Below are 16,032 nucleotides of genomic sequence, written 5' to 3'. Positions count from 1 at the left end.
TTGAATAATTTAAAGTTTTCTGTGACCTGTTCAGGGGTTACAGTTTCAAACTATTATTTTTGCAACAATCTGGCATGTTTACATTATATTTTTACACTCATGTTTATTACCATGCACCGCCCCTGTTAAATAAATAAATATATTTTCAGAAAATTAAAAAATACATGTGGCTGTGTTTCTTTCCACGTCTTCCTTTACAATATCTGAGTAACTGTGAAAAGATATTACTTCATAGGGCAATTTTCATTTTTTTCATTAAAGGTACTTTCTCTAATTACTCTCTGCAGATAGTAACTAAAGCTGTCACCAGTAGGAGGCAGAATTTTACCAGTATGTGTGTTTAGATGTTTTCAGATATATGCTTCCTGTTCCTAGGCTATGGGAACAGGAAGCATATATGCTCCAATATGGTCATAATGTCATGCCTGGTTAAGAAAAATACAAAAATAAAAATCTCACTGCACCATCTTGTGGTGCGGGGTGGTATTGCATGAAAGTACAGCCTGGCTCCGGCACTGCTTCAGTAGATGTCGCTTCATTGATAAAGGTCAGTGACCACAGGATAAAATAAAGTGTCCATGTGAAAAAAGCAACACTATTCCTAATTATTCCTCTAAATGAAAAAACGGTTGAAATAAAAGCATTTTATTTGTACTCATTAATGTTGAAGCCGGCAGCTATGTGCAGTTTGAAAGGTGGGGTGTTTTTTTTTATTTATTGAAGTTACTTAATGCAGGAGCTTCAGTCCTGAGTCAGTGAACACTTTGAATGTCAATTTAACAGCTGTTTTCTGTGAATTATGATGAAAATTGCAGCAAATAGAAGGAACTTCAGTGACATTAAAAACGTTTAATAACTGGTTGAACCTGGTGGAGGATTATTCTCTGAGCTTATCATTTTGTCTGTCAAATTAAATATATTTGTCCTTCACATGCTAAACTCTTTTCACTCTTATTTAATTAGTAGGATCTGGTTTATTCCTGCAGCAGTACATCTATGATCGAGTTTTTGAAATTTGAAATAAGCATCTTTAATGAATTAGGTCAGGGATTTCAAACTCATTTTACAGCATGGGCCACATACAGCTCACTTTTTAAGTATGCAGACCAAGCAAAACTCCTTTTTTTGACATTGTAAAGATATTTAACATATTTAATCCAACTGATTATAATTTTTTTAAAAAGTGCAATTTAATGAGTAAATCTATTTTCCCCTTGTACAATAAAGAAATGCTGTTGTAGTAAATGCAGTAAATATGTCAGGAAAAATAAATAATTATTTTAAATGACAGAAAAACTTCTGGTCTCTCACTGCTCAGAAAATGTCCCTTCCTCCCCATGGACCCTTTATAAAAAATAAACATTCTACAGTAGATAGTGAACAAACGGGAACATTTCTGGGCTTTAGTTTTTATTGTTTATCTATTACTTAATTACATTGATGTTGTATGAATGGCAGTGGCGAAGGTCTTTATCAGTAGGAATTACGCCCTTTTTAAAAGCTCTCCAGTGGACCTGATTGGGGTCTTTCTCGGGCCGATTCGTGGCTCCCGGGCCTTGTGTTTGACACCCCCTAGTTTAGGTAGCCTGCTAAACAAATATCCTCCAGTAGGGGCCGCTGTAGATCTGCACTGGCCGCCTATCGGTCTCTCCTGTGCACAACCATCGAGTGTCGCTGTTTCCCCGCTGACACCTCGACAGCACGGCGGTGTGGTGGCAGGCAGGCAGCGCCAGCTGGCAGAGGACACGCTCAGATCAACTAGTAATCGCCGTCGTCCCCCGCACTGCTTACGCTCTCCTCGACTGAAAACCTAACGACAGCACTTCCTATTTTCTACCGGGAGAGAAACTTTGTAGCCCGTAAACAAACCATGCTGCTGGACGCGACAGCCCCGCGGATATAAGCGACACTGCGGAGCAGAAAGTATCTACGACCTCACCGAAACCACAAAGAAGAAGAAGAAGAAGAAGAAGCAGTCGGTGCTTTCTTTTTTTCACACTCGGAGGGAAAGACGGCATCCGGCCTGAGAAGAAGCTCCGAGGTCGGGGACTCCGGTCGGACCAACGCGAATCGTTTCTGGTGAGAGCCCGCACATTTTCGCTGTGGGACTAGTTTCTGTGAACTAAACCACACAGTTAGAGCAAGTTGGAGGCGCACACAGCCCCAACACAGCCTGAACAACGTAGCAATGTTTACTTCACAGCCGCAGTTTGAATGCAGCGTTTGTTGTGTGTGAGCACTTCAGCCTGCCTCATTCACCGGCGAATGGCCACATTTAACTAAGACAAACAGCGAGAGGAGCTCCGAGCTGCACGGATAACGACTAAACTACATCTAGAGAGGGTTGTAGTTTATCATCGCTGCCTCGGAGAGCTGCTCGTTAAATATTAAGTGTCAGCTTTGTTGTCAAATACCACCGAGAGCAGTTGCTCGTCAGTGAACTGTGTGAGGCTGGGTTGTAAAAAAAAAAACACAGGATTGACTGGCTGCTGTGCGTGTATCGTCTTGCACAGTCACTGCCCCACATTTCAGAGATGCCCAGTCTTTCTGCTCCACGCCCCCCACCCCCTCAAACTACCTGAAGCAGGGCGCAGACCGTACTAGTCTCTGAGCTCACTGACAGCCATTACTGACAGCTTTAAGCCGTTTCAGCTGTTGTTGTGTGAAGGCCAAGACAGCAGCAGCAGCAGACAGGAGCCTGCACGGAAAACAGTTGGAGAAAGACCACTGCAGTTTGTTTTTCAGGGATCTCACCCTGAAATTAAGCTTCCAGTGGGTTTCTGTGGGGAGTTTACCCGATTGTCATTGTGTGGCAGAGAATAATTGTTTTACAGGGAGACAGCATTGTTACAGCAAAACACCCCTAAGGCACGTTGATTTCTGTGTGAAAGCACCCAAGTTGTCATCAACCTTAGGAGAGTGTGCTGACTGAGAGTACATGCCAACTCTCTACAGTCAAAGTTAATGCATCAGTCCTGCAAAACCAACCTCACTGCGGGCTTATTTCTGCTGGAAGTAAGAGAAATCCAGGGGATTGACTCTAATTAAGCTTTTTGCAAATGTAATGGAGTTTAAAGCATTTCAGACTGAACTCAGTAAAGTGACTATTATTATCTAACAGACCGATCACTGGGGTGCATATGGGAATATACCAACTTTTAGGTAAAAAGTCAATCAAACTGATGTTTAACACTCATGCTTTATGTCAGATTGACTCTGGAAAACAAATTTTAATAACTCAATAAAAGGCAGTTATTTTTTAAATCCATGGGTATGCTCAGCACCTAAAATTAGTTTAATTTGTACAAGTGTATATAGAAATATCTAAAAAATACTCTTGTTGTTGTTTTTAAGCACCTTTGCCGGTAAATGTTGCATATTTCATGTTTCAGTAGCTGAAACAGCTCAGCGTTTCAGTTTTAGATGAACATGAGGAGCCGCTGCTTTCAAAATGAAACTTTATTCAGCACAGTTTTAGGAAAACAATGTCTGTTTTACTTTCAGGTTTGGCACACTTTAATATTGAGCAGCCAAAAACATGTGGCTCACATGTGGCCGCAAACTTCCTGGACAAAAAAAATGATGATTGAAACCCTGCAAAAAACAAACAACACAAAAACAGTGATATTCCACACCGTTTACAGTGTTTACTGATGGCTGCCACTTTCTCAGTTTCCTGTAAGCAGGTTTCACTTTGACAGACTCAAGCTGCTGAGCTTCCTCGAGCCACGGGTGTCCCTGAGGACCTTTCGAAAGTGTGTCTGCTTCGGGTTTGGTGCCCGCAGGAGGTCAGGGAGCTGCTGGAGGACAGCGTGCCCGAGGGTTGGCTTGAAGTGGGGTCGTTCCCTTGGTGAGGGCCGCGGGGATGGTGGCGGCAGGGTAACGTGATCCGCTGTGAAACAGCTGTAGCCACTCGGTGCTGATCCTTTGAGTCCCAGTGCAGATCAGATGATGTTCCAGTATGTGAATGGGTGGGTGTGTGAGAGAGAGTGAGGACTTGAATGGATGGGTTTTCATGCCTTCAGGGCATCAAGTCAATGCTTAAAGTCAATTTAAACCGAAATTCACTGACTTTTTCAGAGAACTTATTTTCGTATCTATTCAGTGTTTTGACTGATGGAAGTAGTCGTTCTTACCGATCTTCTCTATGTGTTTTATGTGTGTGTGTGAGCTCAGGTTGAAGCAGCAGGCCAAGACAGCTGGCCGAAGGTTAATGTGTCACTGCTCTCTGGGTAGCAGCTGCAGGCAGCGCTCCTGTCTATAGATAGCAACGAATACAAACTTTACTTCTTTTCTCCGCTGCGTTAACATAAGAGCTGCGGCACAGGCATGCAGCCCCAGAAGACAAATGCTGATCCTTTCGAGTTTGACCACTTCCACACCCTCATTCTCTGTCTGTGTCTGAATCTGGAAGTGTCTGTTAATGCTAAAGCCCCCTCTCCCCTCCTCCTCCTTCTCCAGCTTGGAGCCAGTTGGCTGAGAACCTGTGTGAGCTATATCAGTAATACCTTACACCGCATATCTGGGTCATCATCTGTAGCATTCATGTCTGAAACAGGTGAGGGACAAATATTGCCCCCACCCACCCTTTTTTTTTCTCCCCATCATTCTTGGCAGAATTTCCAGGAGCTGTTTGAACACTTGTTTTCTCTTTATTTGGAAGCACACACGTTCATTCAAAGTAATGCTGCAGAAGCGTTGCATATTTGAGATGCATGTGTTCATGGAAAGTTGTGACGGCTTTAACAGAAATCCAAGTGAAAACGCTGCTGTTGGTTTTTTTGGGTTTTTTATTAGCCAAATCTACCCCCTGCCTCTCGGGCCAATCCAATCTCAGCTTGGTTGTTCCTTCTAATCAGGGGCAGACCACCGCTCAACACCTAATGAATAAATAAATGTTCTTCTCCCTTGTAATTACATTATCACTATTCATTATAGATTAAAGCAGTTTTCAACAATGATTTAAACACTGCACAGCAAAGAAAAACAGACAGTAGGTAAAATTAATGTTTTTTTCCCCTATAGACAGTTGTTTAGGCTGATGTGCAAGATCACTTAATTAATTCAGAGGCTGAAGGTTCCGATGTGAGACGGGTAATATTGTTTTGTTATCCTGCAAAACTACTTAAAATTACTTACAATATAGTTATTTCTTTGTTTCCTGCAAAAGCCTGTCTTGTTATCACCTTATTGCAGTGTGCCTAACTTTAAGTATGCTATGTAAATATACTTATATTGTAAGTTGAAGCAAAATAATTGAAATTCCATGTAATTCCATGGGTATTACACCCTTAGGCGTGGGCCGTATTTTAAAGTGTTACCAAAAGTTTACATAATGTCTGGCACTATGGATGACATGCTAATAAAATGGTTATCCTCTGATTCATTTGAGGCAAATTCTTTTTGGTTTATCAAGGCCTTGCAATGGTTTGCAAATGATAAAACTACAATACAGCCTTGCCACTAGCAAAAAATAATTGGTTGAAAAAGATATACCGCTGCTCTAATACACAACAATTTCTGGTATGTGGGCTGCATGAAATTACTAGAAAGACTTCTGGCTGAGAGTTTGTGTTTGCATTTTGATATGGGTCATTCCATGAAAAGTCAGTGAGTCACGCAAAATTTTACCTTCATACTGTAAATATTTTTTGTGTTGGAGGCTTTGGAAGTACATCAGGGTTTCAGGACTGAAAAACACATTTGAACTCTGTTAAATGCTGCATCCAGATCAACTCCAAATGTCACAAGCTAAAGGCAAAAAAGACAGTTTTGCCCATGATCACCCTTGAGATTCAGTACCATGGGATATATCATAGCTTCACTGCACCATTTAATGCCAGGGACAGAAAAATTACATTTTTGCTAAACTTTCAAAGGTCATATCAGCATGTGGGTTAGGAGTTAGGGGTCTGGTGAAACCAGGTTTAGCATATGGACGCTCTCACCTTCTAGCTGTGATGGTTTCCTTTTCTTTCGTACCTGCGCAGCTTTCTAATGTTGTCATTTTGTCTCACTCTCAAACACCAAGTGTAAAAACTTAATCAAATCACGTTGAACTTTTTTTTCCTTCCCAGATAAGACTGATTGTATATAATAACTAATATTGTGATAACCCCGTCCTGCTGTCTGGGCTTAATTAGATAGTAGCCAGCTCTCTTTTAATAGCCATGAAAGGCTTTCAGGAGCTGGATGAGTACAGATGGGCAGTGAGGGGGAGGCTCACTGTCACTCTCTCTGATGCTAATGCCTGCCAACAAAAAGACAACAGGTGACTTGAGTCAGCCTCAGATCAGATGAGTCCACTCCATTATGAACAGAAGTGGGTAATAACCACGTACGAAAAAAAGGTATTGATGTGTCTAAAGCGTTCAGTGAATTTTTTAGTTTCATAATTTGACTCAAGTACAACATGTATTGCGATTGTCTGTGCAGTTGTTCTGTTTGCTTGTTGTGTAAGTCGAAGAAGCTTCTTTCTGCTGCTCCCTTTAGATTAAATTATACTCCGATGCGGACACAGACAGCTGGAGACCCGACGGCCGAGTAGGCGTTCTTAAGTTCGCCGCCTGGTGTTACTTCAGTAGCACATATACTAAAATTGGAACGATACAGAGAAGATTAGCATGGCCCCTGCGCAAGGATGACACGCAAATTCGTGAAGCGTTCCTCTTTAAAAAAAAGTTCGCCACCCGGGGCGCATGCATAGTTGGTGCATTGTAAAGCTTTGATTATACTTTCCACACAAAATGTATGTGACTCGGACCCAAGCAGACTTGTGGACAGTGTTAGCCAGGACATCATTCACAAGGGGTTGCCACGTGTCTTGATTGTGTACGTACGACCTCAGAAGGGATCTGTCTCTCCTCCAGGGATTTTCCACTTGTTAGGGGAAAAAATATTCTCTTTTTTTGTTTTCATTTGGTCATCTTTTATTACAATGGAAATGATGCTAGTCTGCTGCCTGCCAGATAAAATCATAATCTTATGATCTCAGTGCCCTGCTTTGAACCCAGCTGGGTCCACAAGGCTTATCTGTCACATTACATGCTGTCTTTTCATCCCATTCACAAACAGTTATCATGTCCACTGTGAAAGCTGCTTAGTAAGCACCGGTTTTATTTAAATCGCATGTTTAATTTCAGAGTTATTCCCATGGTGTACGCATAATAAGGCCAGTTTTTGTTGTGATTTTATTTAAAACATTTCGTCGTTTTCTTCTTCTTTTTTTTTTTTTTTTTTACAGCAGCAGGATTGGTGCATGGTTTTTATTCCAAGCTTCTCTGTTCAGCCTTTTAGTTGCTTGTGTGTCTGCATGTGGATGTTGGCTCATTAGCAAAAGACAAAAAGGTTTTTTGTCTTTTCTTTTATTATTGTTTTTTTTTTTTTTTTTTTTTGCATAACTTATGTTGCGTTTGTGGGGTAGTTGATGCTTTCCTCTGTTTCATCATGGCCCGAATCCAATCCGTCCTCTACACCTGCCCCGTAAACACTTTACTCACTGTTTGTGTATTTGCGTGGAGGGCCCGCCACATTAAGCTGCTCTTCACCAACTAGCATTAAGTGTAGGTGGGTTTTAATCCCTCTAACACAGAATCTGCATTACATCAGGCTTACTAACTGCCTTCTGCGAAGGTGAAACACCGGTTTTATGTCAAGTATGGGGGCGTTAAAGGATTCCCGGTACTGTGATTGTTTCAGGACTGTCGCAGTAAAGAACAAAGTGGAAAGTGTAGTTAAAAACTGAACAAAATTGAAATGGAATAGATGCTTTTTTCCAATAAGTGATGATCTCCTTTACAGCAATGTAAATCCCAGAAGACGGCAGTTACATGTTCTTGTTTCTGTAGGAGAGAGGCAAAGGTGAAAGTATTTCTACAATAACAGCTTAGTTAAGAGACTCTTCAGCAGCTGCAAGTGTGACTCCATATGGAGTAACACTCATCGTGGAGTGGGAGGGTGGTGGTGGAATGAAATTGGGGCCGTGCGTGTCACTCCATTAACCCAGGGAATATCTAAGCGGAGGTGAAACAGAGAGCAGAGCGACAAACAGCAGTTGAACACAATGTTGGGCTCAATTTAATCTGCTTAATGCAGTCATGGCGATTTAATATTTATCATAATTCTAAAGCGGTTTGCACTGGTGGTGTTTGTGGTTGTTTGTTTTATTTTTGCTCAAGTGCAAAACTTTTCTTGTTAAATTAACAAAAACGGAGAGAGGAAGCTGCGGTTCACACTCATGTTTATTTTAGTATGCCACGTTAATGACGTATAAAATCTTAAAGATAATTTCACATGGTTGTTTCTTTTTCCAAAGTAGTTCATCTTGGCTAAAATGCTTACTTGCAAGAAGAAGATTGATGGCAAGAATAAAGTGACGTTTTGGCCTCACCTTTATTTGTTTGCCATCTTTGTCTTTTTCAAAACTTTTATAGCACCTACAGTAATTTCATTGAGTTATTATCAGCGTGACTAACAACCTTGACGTCACTTTAATGGACAAGCTTAAACAGAGTCTGAACAGGTGTCTTTAAGAGCAACCTGAAACACACCTGTCTGCACATCTGTTAAAGTGGCGTCGCCCACATCTTTGAGCCGTGACTGTATCGAAAATGATGAGTAATTAAATAATTCCCGCACTAGTATCGAAACGTGATGCACCGACATGCAGTATCTAATGCCTGATTTCTGGCAGTGTTGGCTCACAGAAGGAGCTTAAAAAGGAGCACGCCTGTCACTCAGGCTGCTTTAACCACAGCAGCAGTGTTGAATCTTATAAGATCTGTGGCTGTGCATCTGTGGCCTGGTCTCTTGTTCCAACCTGACCTGTCCGTCTGTCAGCCCATCTCAGCTCTGTGGACACGTAGGTGACACAGAGCTGAGATGTAGGACAAGTGTGAAAGCAAGGTGAGGGGAGGAAATGATGTGTGTGTGCCTGATGCATGATGTAAAAAAGGCAAATTCGATGACACATTTTGCCAATTTCAAACACATTTTAGCTTTAAAGCTTCACCTGCTGTGTGTGTGTGTGTGTGTGTGAGTGTGAGTGTGGGTGGGTGGGTAGCACGCCTGCCCGGTTGCCATGCTCAGTGCTGCTCAGCTTGACACCACGCACCACCCCACTACATCCCGCATCACTAGAAAAAGCCCACTTTTTACTGTGTACAATGCAGCCTTTATATAAGACCCACATAATGGAGCCAACTCCTTCACTCATGTCCTCATTGTCTTGGCCAGGTTGAGAAAAGGCTGCTCTTTAGAAAACCAGGGCTGAGCTCACCCGTGAATCATGCCAGCAGTCACGCTTGTTCCCTGTCGTCTTTTGTGAGGAAGGCTGCCAGGGAAGAGAGGTGGGTGTTTTCTCGGGGGCGCCCCCCGTCCTCCTCAAGGCAGTGACCTTAGCTGGTTTACTGAACCCCGTAGGGGTTAGGTGACCTGGCGTTTCCTGTTTGTGTCTGTGGCCCAGACAGCCGTCATCGTATGGCAGGGTTGGTGGCAGCATGGTGTGTGCAATGGTTTCGTGTGAAGCGCTTACCTTGCGTTGCATGGCTGATGTAGGGGTTGGTGGGTTATCACAGCAGGAACTCTGGGTCTTACCTTTGTAAGTGGCTCATGATCAGCACACCTACGACCGCAAAGGACTGAATCCATATGCAGCGAATGGTATTGTCGCATCACTGCAGCATCTAATGTCCCACTCTCCCTTCTCCCCCTCTACCTGCAACCACGTCATGCTCTTCTGCTCACATGACAGCCAAGAAAAAGTATAAAGATACAGCCTAGCACACATGTGAAGATGTCAAGAGTCTGTAACGTCTCAGGCACATTATGGTGCGTACTGATGGTTGATTTACGTGATGAAAATGCAGACGTAGTTGAGCTGGGCGAGTGGGACGGAGGTGGGTTTTTCTGTAGGATATTTGGATGGGGTGGGGGTGGGGGAGTGTGGGGAGAGGGATCGGAAAATCAGCATGCAGCAGTCTCCTGCGGTGCTCTGCATTTTCAACATGGAAAAAGCAGCGGGGGTTGCCGTGGCAACAAATCCCAAATCAGCACAGAGCGCACACCCCTCTGTTCCACACCCCCTACCACCCTCGCAGCCGCCTCCTCCTCCTCCTCCTCCTCCCTGGCCACCCCCCTCCTCCTCCTCCCTGGCCACCTCTCAGCAGATCGAGAGCTGCGACCTCAGACCGGCCTACTTATGGGAGCAGGGATCAGGCTCAGACCAGGGATCATGTCCAAAGCTCCACTTTCGATCCCAGAGCAGGAACATGTGCCAGCGGATACTGGTGCGCAGCAGACAGTCTTCCCTCTTTTCCTCCCTCTTCATCTTTATTCTATTGCTGCCATTTACTTTGTACTCAAACCCCTCAGAAGGTGATTTGTATCCATAGTCTGCTAAGTAGCAGGTTTTGTCGTTTAAGAGATGTGCTTCTTCCTATCCCTGTCATATTCAGCACATTCATAAATTAAGAGCGGACTGTGGATATTACCGTGGAACTGAGGACGGATCAGCTACAAAAGCCAAAAGTGAGAGGCCTGTCAGTTTATCCCAACTTGGTGCCACATAATCCTGATTTGAGCTTATCGCAATGATTGTAAACACAACAAAGGATTTTGGCTGTCTAGAGTAATATCAGAATTAGGGCTGAAAAGATTGTGGTTATTGTTGTTATTGAATAATCTGTCAATTATGGGTTTTTTTCTGCTTAAATCCTTGGTGGTTGAGAAGTTCAGAGAAGCCAAAGTAGTTTATTTGTTTTTTTGTTGTTGTTCAGACAAAGACGGTATTTAAAGGTGAACATATTTTCAGCTCCATAATTTTGTTCTTGGACTCTACCAGAGTAGCTTTGCACCATTCACATGGCAAAATCATCTTTATTCGTCTTATATTGTCTCATCAGTTCATCCAGTATCTGAAACAAGCTGATTTAGCACCTGTTCTTTAAGGCGGACCTCCCTTTAAGACAAACCTCTGATTGGCTGCCCCTATCACTCTCCCTGACATCATTGAACCAAGACTACAAAAAAGCCTTTAGAGCAGTCTGAAGCCTGAGCTGACTTCATTTGAAACTCTGGCCATGTTTAGTATCTACCACTGTAAGACTTGTGTAAGCCCTTTCAGCTCCCCTTTTTAATTTGCAGCAATAAAGAAGCTTGAGCAAGAAAATATTTCACATTTCTGCTTGATTAAACGGCTGAAGCGTTTCATTACTCACTAAAGAATCTTGATTGTGTTGATATTATTGTTTGTTGATTAGGTAATTGATTAAAACATGCTGTAAATTTTCTTTGGAAATAAAGTGCAGACAGGACTTTCGGCGATGAGTAATTCACTTCTTATCTCATGCTTCAGCAGTGACGGATAAATAGACCTTTTTATTAGAGTTATGAGTGCAATTTCTTTTGCTTCCCGTCTAGCACGAAGGCTGTGTGTAACTCAGGGTAACGCAGTGAGCTGTTCCGGAGATGACAGACTGCTGGCTGACCGTGTTGGAGCTGATGTGCTATGAGGCTGAACTGAGTGACGTGCAGCTCTTATGACAGCAGATCTGACGTGCTTTCTCTCATCTTGATTCCTTGATTAATTACATTGCTTCTTGTTTAGCATTTTAATTGGGAGTAATCATATATGTACGAGAAAATAATATCACAAATAATTTTATAAAAACATCCACAGTGTGTGTCATATTTGGGTAAAACAGCCAGCTTTCTTTATCCAAGTCTGCACTGATGATCTCTAAAATATTCAGCTTTTTTGTGGACACGGAGTTGTTAATTAAATATTGTTGTGAATATGAATGTCACACATTAGTGCGATGTAGTCCATTGTGAGCCAAAAGCTCAGGGTTCACAGTGTTCTTAATATTTGGTTTAAGACTGGTACATTAATGTGCCAGCCTTAATTTCACACGATGTGCGTTTTTCACATGCCTCTAATCATTGAACGGACACAACGCCTGCTGTGGGTTTCAAAGGGTTTACATGTCAAATTGTCTGACACAATACACCATGACATGCAGCAATTTGTGAAGTCATGTTAGCCATCGAGTGATCATAATAGACTGTTAAAACAGTTGGGCGTGGCTTTGTGGTTGCATTCAGTGACATTAAAGAGAAGCTGTGTCTTTGCAACTTTGCTATTTGCTAAGCTTTTCAGTTTAAATAAAATTGCTCTTGGTAGGATGTTGTTTGCAGTCACGCTGCTTCTGTGCTGGTGTTTAACTTTGAGCGTGGCTCAGGTAGGACAGGTTATGCAATAATGACGTGCATTTCCTCACCTGTTGTGACAGAGTTTGTTTCAAACGCTCTTTCACAATCTCCAGAGCTTCACTCTGACTTTACGTTTAACCTTGGAGCACATCTGGCAACCTGTTAGCAATTGACTGTATAACCTTGTACCAAATGTAATGTTTATGTTTTGTTTTTGGTTATTTTTAACAACATCCTGACACAAGAGCGAACCACTGTGAACCTATATAAAGTTGCACTTATCAAGAATACTGTTGATATTAATAATAGTAAAAGAACCGTGATCTAACTTGGAGATACTTTAATCTTATAATAAACTGTAACATGTCAGTGAAAGTGGATATACGCTGGTCATGTCTTCTGTTTGCCAATTAGAGGAATGTTGGCTAAAAATAAAGCTGCTTCTGCTTTAAAACTGATGGACGGATGCTAGCAGATCTTACGAGCGCCGTTTCTAGTTGCTCACCTCAAATTTGAAAAAACTTTACTTTCTATGATCTATGGTTTCCTGGATGCTGTGAAATCTTTCCTGTCTAGAGGAAGCTTAAGAAGGCTGATTTAAGGAACTGCAAATCATGGAAAGCTACTATCTTGCAGAACAAGACCAACAATGTGAAGCTTAAGAGCCTGTAACCCTCTGTGTATTATCACTTTTTGAAACCAGCTGCTGTTTCACTCGACTTGGAGATGTTGAGCTGTTCAGTTTCAGTTTTGTTTATCTAGCTCCAGTTTGCAGAAGCTATCTCGAGCTGCTTTTTATCGGAAAGTAAAGACATTGGAGAGAAAACCCCAACCATCTGAAGTGAGCACTTGGCAATGTTGGGAACGAGCAACTTCTTTATAACAGGAAGACACCTGTAGCAGAACCAAGCTAACTGAGGGGCAGCCATTAGCAGATCAGAGGAAAGAAGACAGAACAGAGCAGCAAAGGATGTTCACAGACAGATTTTTGCTCTTTTTATGTGGAAAACACACAAACACTGCTGTTGTCGCCTGTTGTCGTCTTGTTGATTATTGATTTGCAACCTGATCTGCCAGTTTTTCCAGTTTCTTTCCTCCCCGCATCTCAAATGAAAGGATTTGCTGCTTTTCTTCATTTCACATTGTTACAGTTTTTTTTCTTTTCTTTTTTGTTTTTTTGCACAAAGTGAGCAATTCACAGGCATCGTCTTGGGCTTTCAGATTATAATGTTAGTCATTTTTCACAGTTTTTTTCCTGTCCCTGTAGGTGGATTCCCTAATACACTTAGTTTTCAGCTGCATGCCTTCTTTGCAGCAACTGTATCCTCTTTTGTTTTGTGCACAAAAACAAAGGAAGGTCTTCATACAAGTCCGAATCACTAATGACTCATCATCATTTAGAGGTCAACTGTGGTTTTTAGCCATGTTAGTCCACTTTGCCCTCCAAAGACTACTTTCTACTATTTGGCTCTGGGTAAGTGAGTAAGCTGTGTCTCTGGACAGAATATGGGTTATTAGTTGTATTTCAAGACAAAGGATGTCAATAGGGAGTAGTTGCCAGTCAGGGGAGCCCTCAGGGTTCGCGCTCATGTGTTTTCTTGTCTGGCTCTACTCATCAGCATCACAGACACACGCATGTCCTGATCTGCAGACGCAGTGGAGTCATGATATCTGCATTGAAGTCACAGGGAGAGGCTTGTTTGGTATCTCCTCCAGCCAATCAGTCTCAAATATTGCCTGTCTTGATTTGAAATCTTTTTTTTTTCATTTCCTCCCATAAATTGTCTCACTGCATTTCTCCCTCTCGCTCACATGTATAGGCTCTCACAATCAGTCGCTCTCGCGCACACAATAAATGTGTCTGGAATGTGTGATGTGGACTCGATGCGGCCCAGGCTAGCCCTGTGCCATTCAGCAGCTAATCCCCCCGGTTTAGGATTTGCTTTTACAGCCCTGTGTGCCAGGGACTGTATTCTAAACTCGACCGTAAGAATCTCTCACCGACTTGTCATGCTTTCCCAGGAAGAGGAATGCAGTGTGGCTGAGTGTGAGCTGAGTCATAATTAACGTCTGTTGATTAGTGCGTTTCATTGTTCGCCCAGTCAGATTCCTGGTGAACTAGTAACTTTTTTACTTTCTGAATGTGGGATTGTGAAGCATGATGGCAACTAGACGAGGTGTATTGTAATTACAGGCAGTTTACATTGCATTTCCACGAAGCTTAGATAAACAGCTCAGAGATATTGAGCTTGTTCCTCTGTGGCTGAAGCGAGCTGTAGCTCTCCTTATTCTTGCAGTAAGTGGGTAACACTTGTAATATGTATACATTTTTGTTGGGTTTGTCTTCTTCAGGCCTCCCCTTCCTGAGAGCTCTGTGGAGAAGATGAAAAGGTTCCGGCGACGTCTCTCTCAGACTCTTCGAGGCAGTCACACCATCGACGAGTCACTGTCAGAGCTGGCCGAGCAGATAACAATCGAGGAGAACGGCCTGAAGGACAGCGGTGAGTCCTTAAACTGTTAAATCTTATCGCGTCTATCGCGTATACTGGCACTACCAGCACAGCTTGTCATGAAATAAAGCGATTCAAGTGGAGGAACCCAGCTTAAGATTTATGTACAAAATGTCAAAAAGTCAGTAAAGTCTGTTGGATGTGATTTATTTCAAACACCAGATTGCCATGCAGAGTTTCCAGCACATTTATATAATGAATTGCATGTCTGAAATGGGATTTAGTGGCTGAATTTTAATGGACTTAATTTGTTTGGCACTTTCATCTAAATCCAAATCCACATTTTTATCTATTGCTGACCCAGAATCTGAAAGTTTAAACTTTAAGCTTCAGCTTGGCGTTAGCAAAAGGATGTTACACTGATGATTGAGGTCCTTTTTTTCCATTTTCTTTCTTAATTTGTTCACTACAACGAACCTCTTGAATAAGTTTTTATAATAATAATAATAATAATAATAATAATAATAATAGTAATGGATTGCATTTATATAGCGCTTTTTGGGGCCCTCAAAGCGCTGTACAATTCCACTATTCATTCACTCTCACATTCACACACTGGTGGAGGCAAGCTACAGTTGTAGCCACAGCTGCCCTGGGGCAGACTGACAGAAGCGAGGCTGCCATATCGCGCCATCGGCCCCTCTGGCCATCACCAGTAGGCGGTAGGTGAAGTGTCTTGCCCAAGGACACAACGACCAAGACTGTCCGAGCCGGGGCTCGAACCGGCAACCTTCCGGTTACAAGACGAACTGCCAACTCTTTGAGCCACGACCGCTCAAGATTCAAGACTCTGAATGCCAGTTTTTAAAGGGCTGGTAATGGTTGGTGGAAGTTGCTCAGATTTGAAATGAGTTGTAGGGATGTCTACTCATATAATCATACAAGACCTATTGCAAAAGCTGAAACAAAGGTAAAGCATATCTGCCTTCTTGTAAATGACACTTGTCCCAAACTGCCAAAAAAGGACCCATTTACTCAAAAAAGTCCACAAATCCACAATTATTGCGATTACATCCAAGTGCCATCTATTTTCCTTTTAGCACATTACAACCACCCCTTATGCAAATTTGATTTTAGGGGGAACTACTCCTTTAATCCTGACTGTTCAGACAATAAATATGAATTTCACAGGAATGACTTCTTCCACTTCACAGCTCTGTATCGATTGTTGTGCTCAATCTGTCAGTTTATTTTTTACTGTAAAGATACTCTGTTCTTGCCGGCAGACACTGTATTTATTTATTTACCTGCTGAAGGTTGTGGCCTTCTAGACGTCAAATAAAAGCCGTGCCACAGCCGCCTATCTCTTCTG

At 42.3% G+C, this 16,032-nt stretch overlaps 1 protein-coding gene and 1 non-coding gene across 5 annotated transcripts in view; both read left to right on the top strand.

Annotated features, from left to right (window-relative positions):
* The first annotated feature begins 1,409 nt into the window (after nucleotides 1–1,409).
* LOC116332707 (cyclin-dependent kinase 17-like) overlaps nucleotides 1,410–16,032 on the top strand; it is a 35,483-nt gene continuing 20,860 nt past the window's right edge. For 2 of the 4 annotated variants that reach the window (XM_031755752.2, XM_031755754.2), the window contains exons 1-2: nucleotides 1,410–2,079; nucleotides 14,563–14,711. In XM_031755752.2, the coding sequence (XP_031611612.1) occupies nucleotides 14,594–14,711 (118 nt within the window). In that variant the 5' untranslated portion in view covers nucleotides 1,410–2,079; nucleotides 14,563–14,593. The remainder of the gene's footprint in view (nucleotides 2,080–14,562; nucleotides 14,712–16,032) is intronic. The other 2 variants (XM_031755753.2, XM_031755755.2) reach the window with 2 other exon arrangements.
* On the top strand, nucleotides 6,570–6,675 carry LOC116332723. Its single transcript, XR_004200398.1, has one exon. It is a non-coding gene; the product is annotated as a U6 spliceosomal RNA (small nuclear RNA).

This window comes from Oreochromis aureus, linkage group 7 (assembly GCF_013358895.1).
Source record: "Oreochromis aureus strain Israel breed Guangdong linkage group 7, ZZ_aureus, whole genome shotgun sequence".
Lineage (NCBI taxonomy): Eukaryota > Metazoa > Chordata > Actinopteri > Cichliformes > Cichlidae > Oreochromis > Oreochromis aureus.
This window is presented reverse-complemented; position numbering and strand designations above follow the sequence as displayed.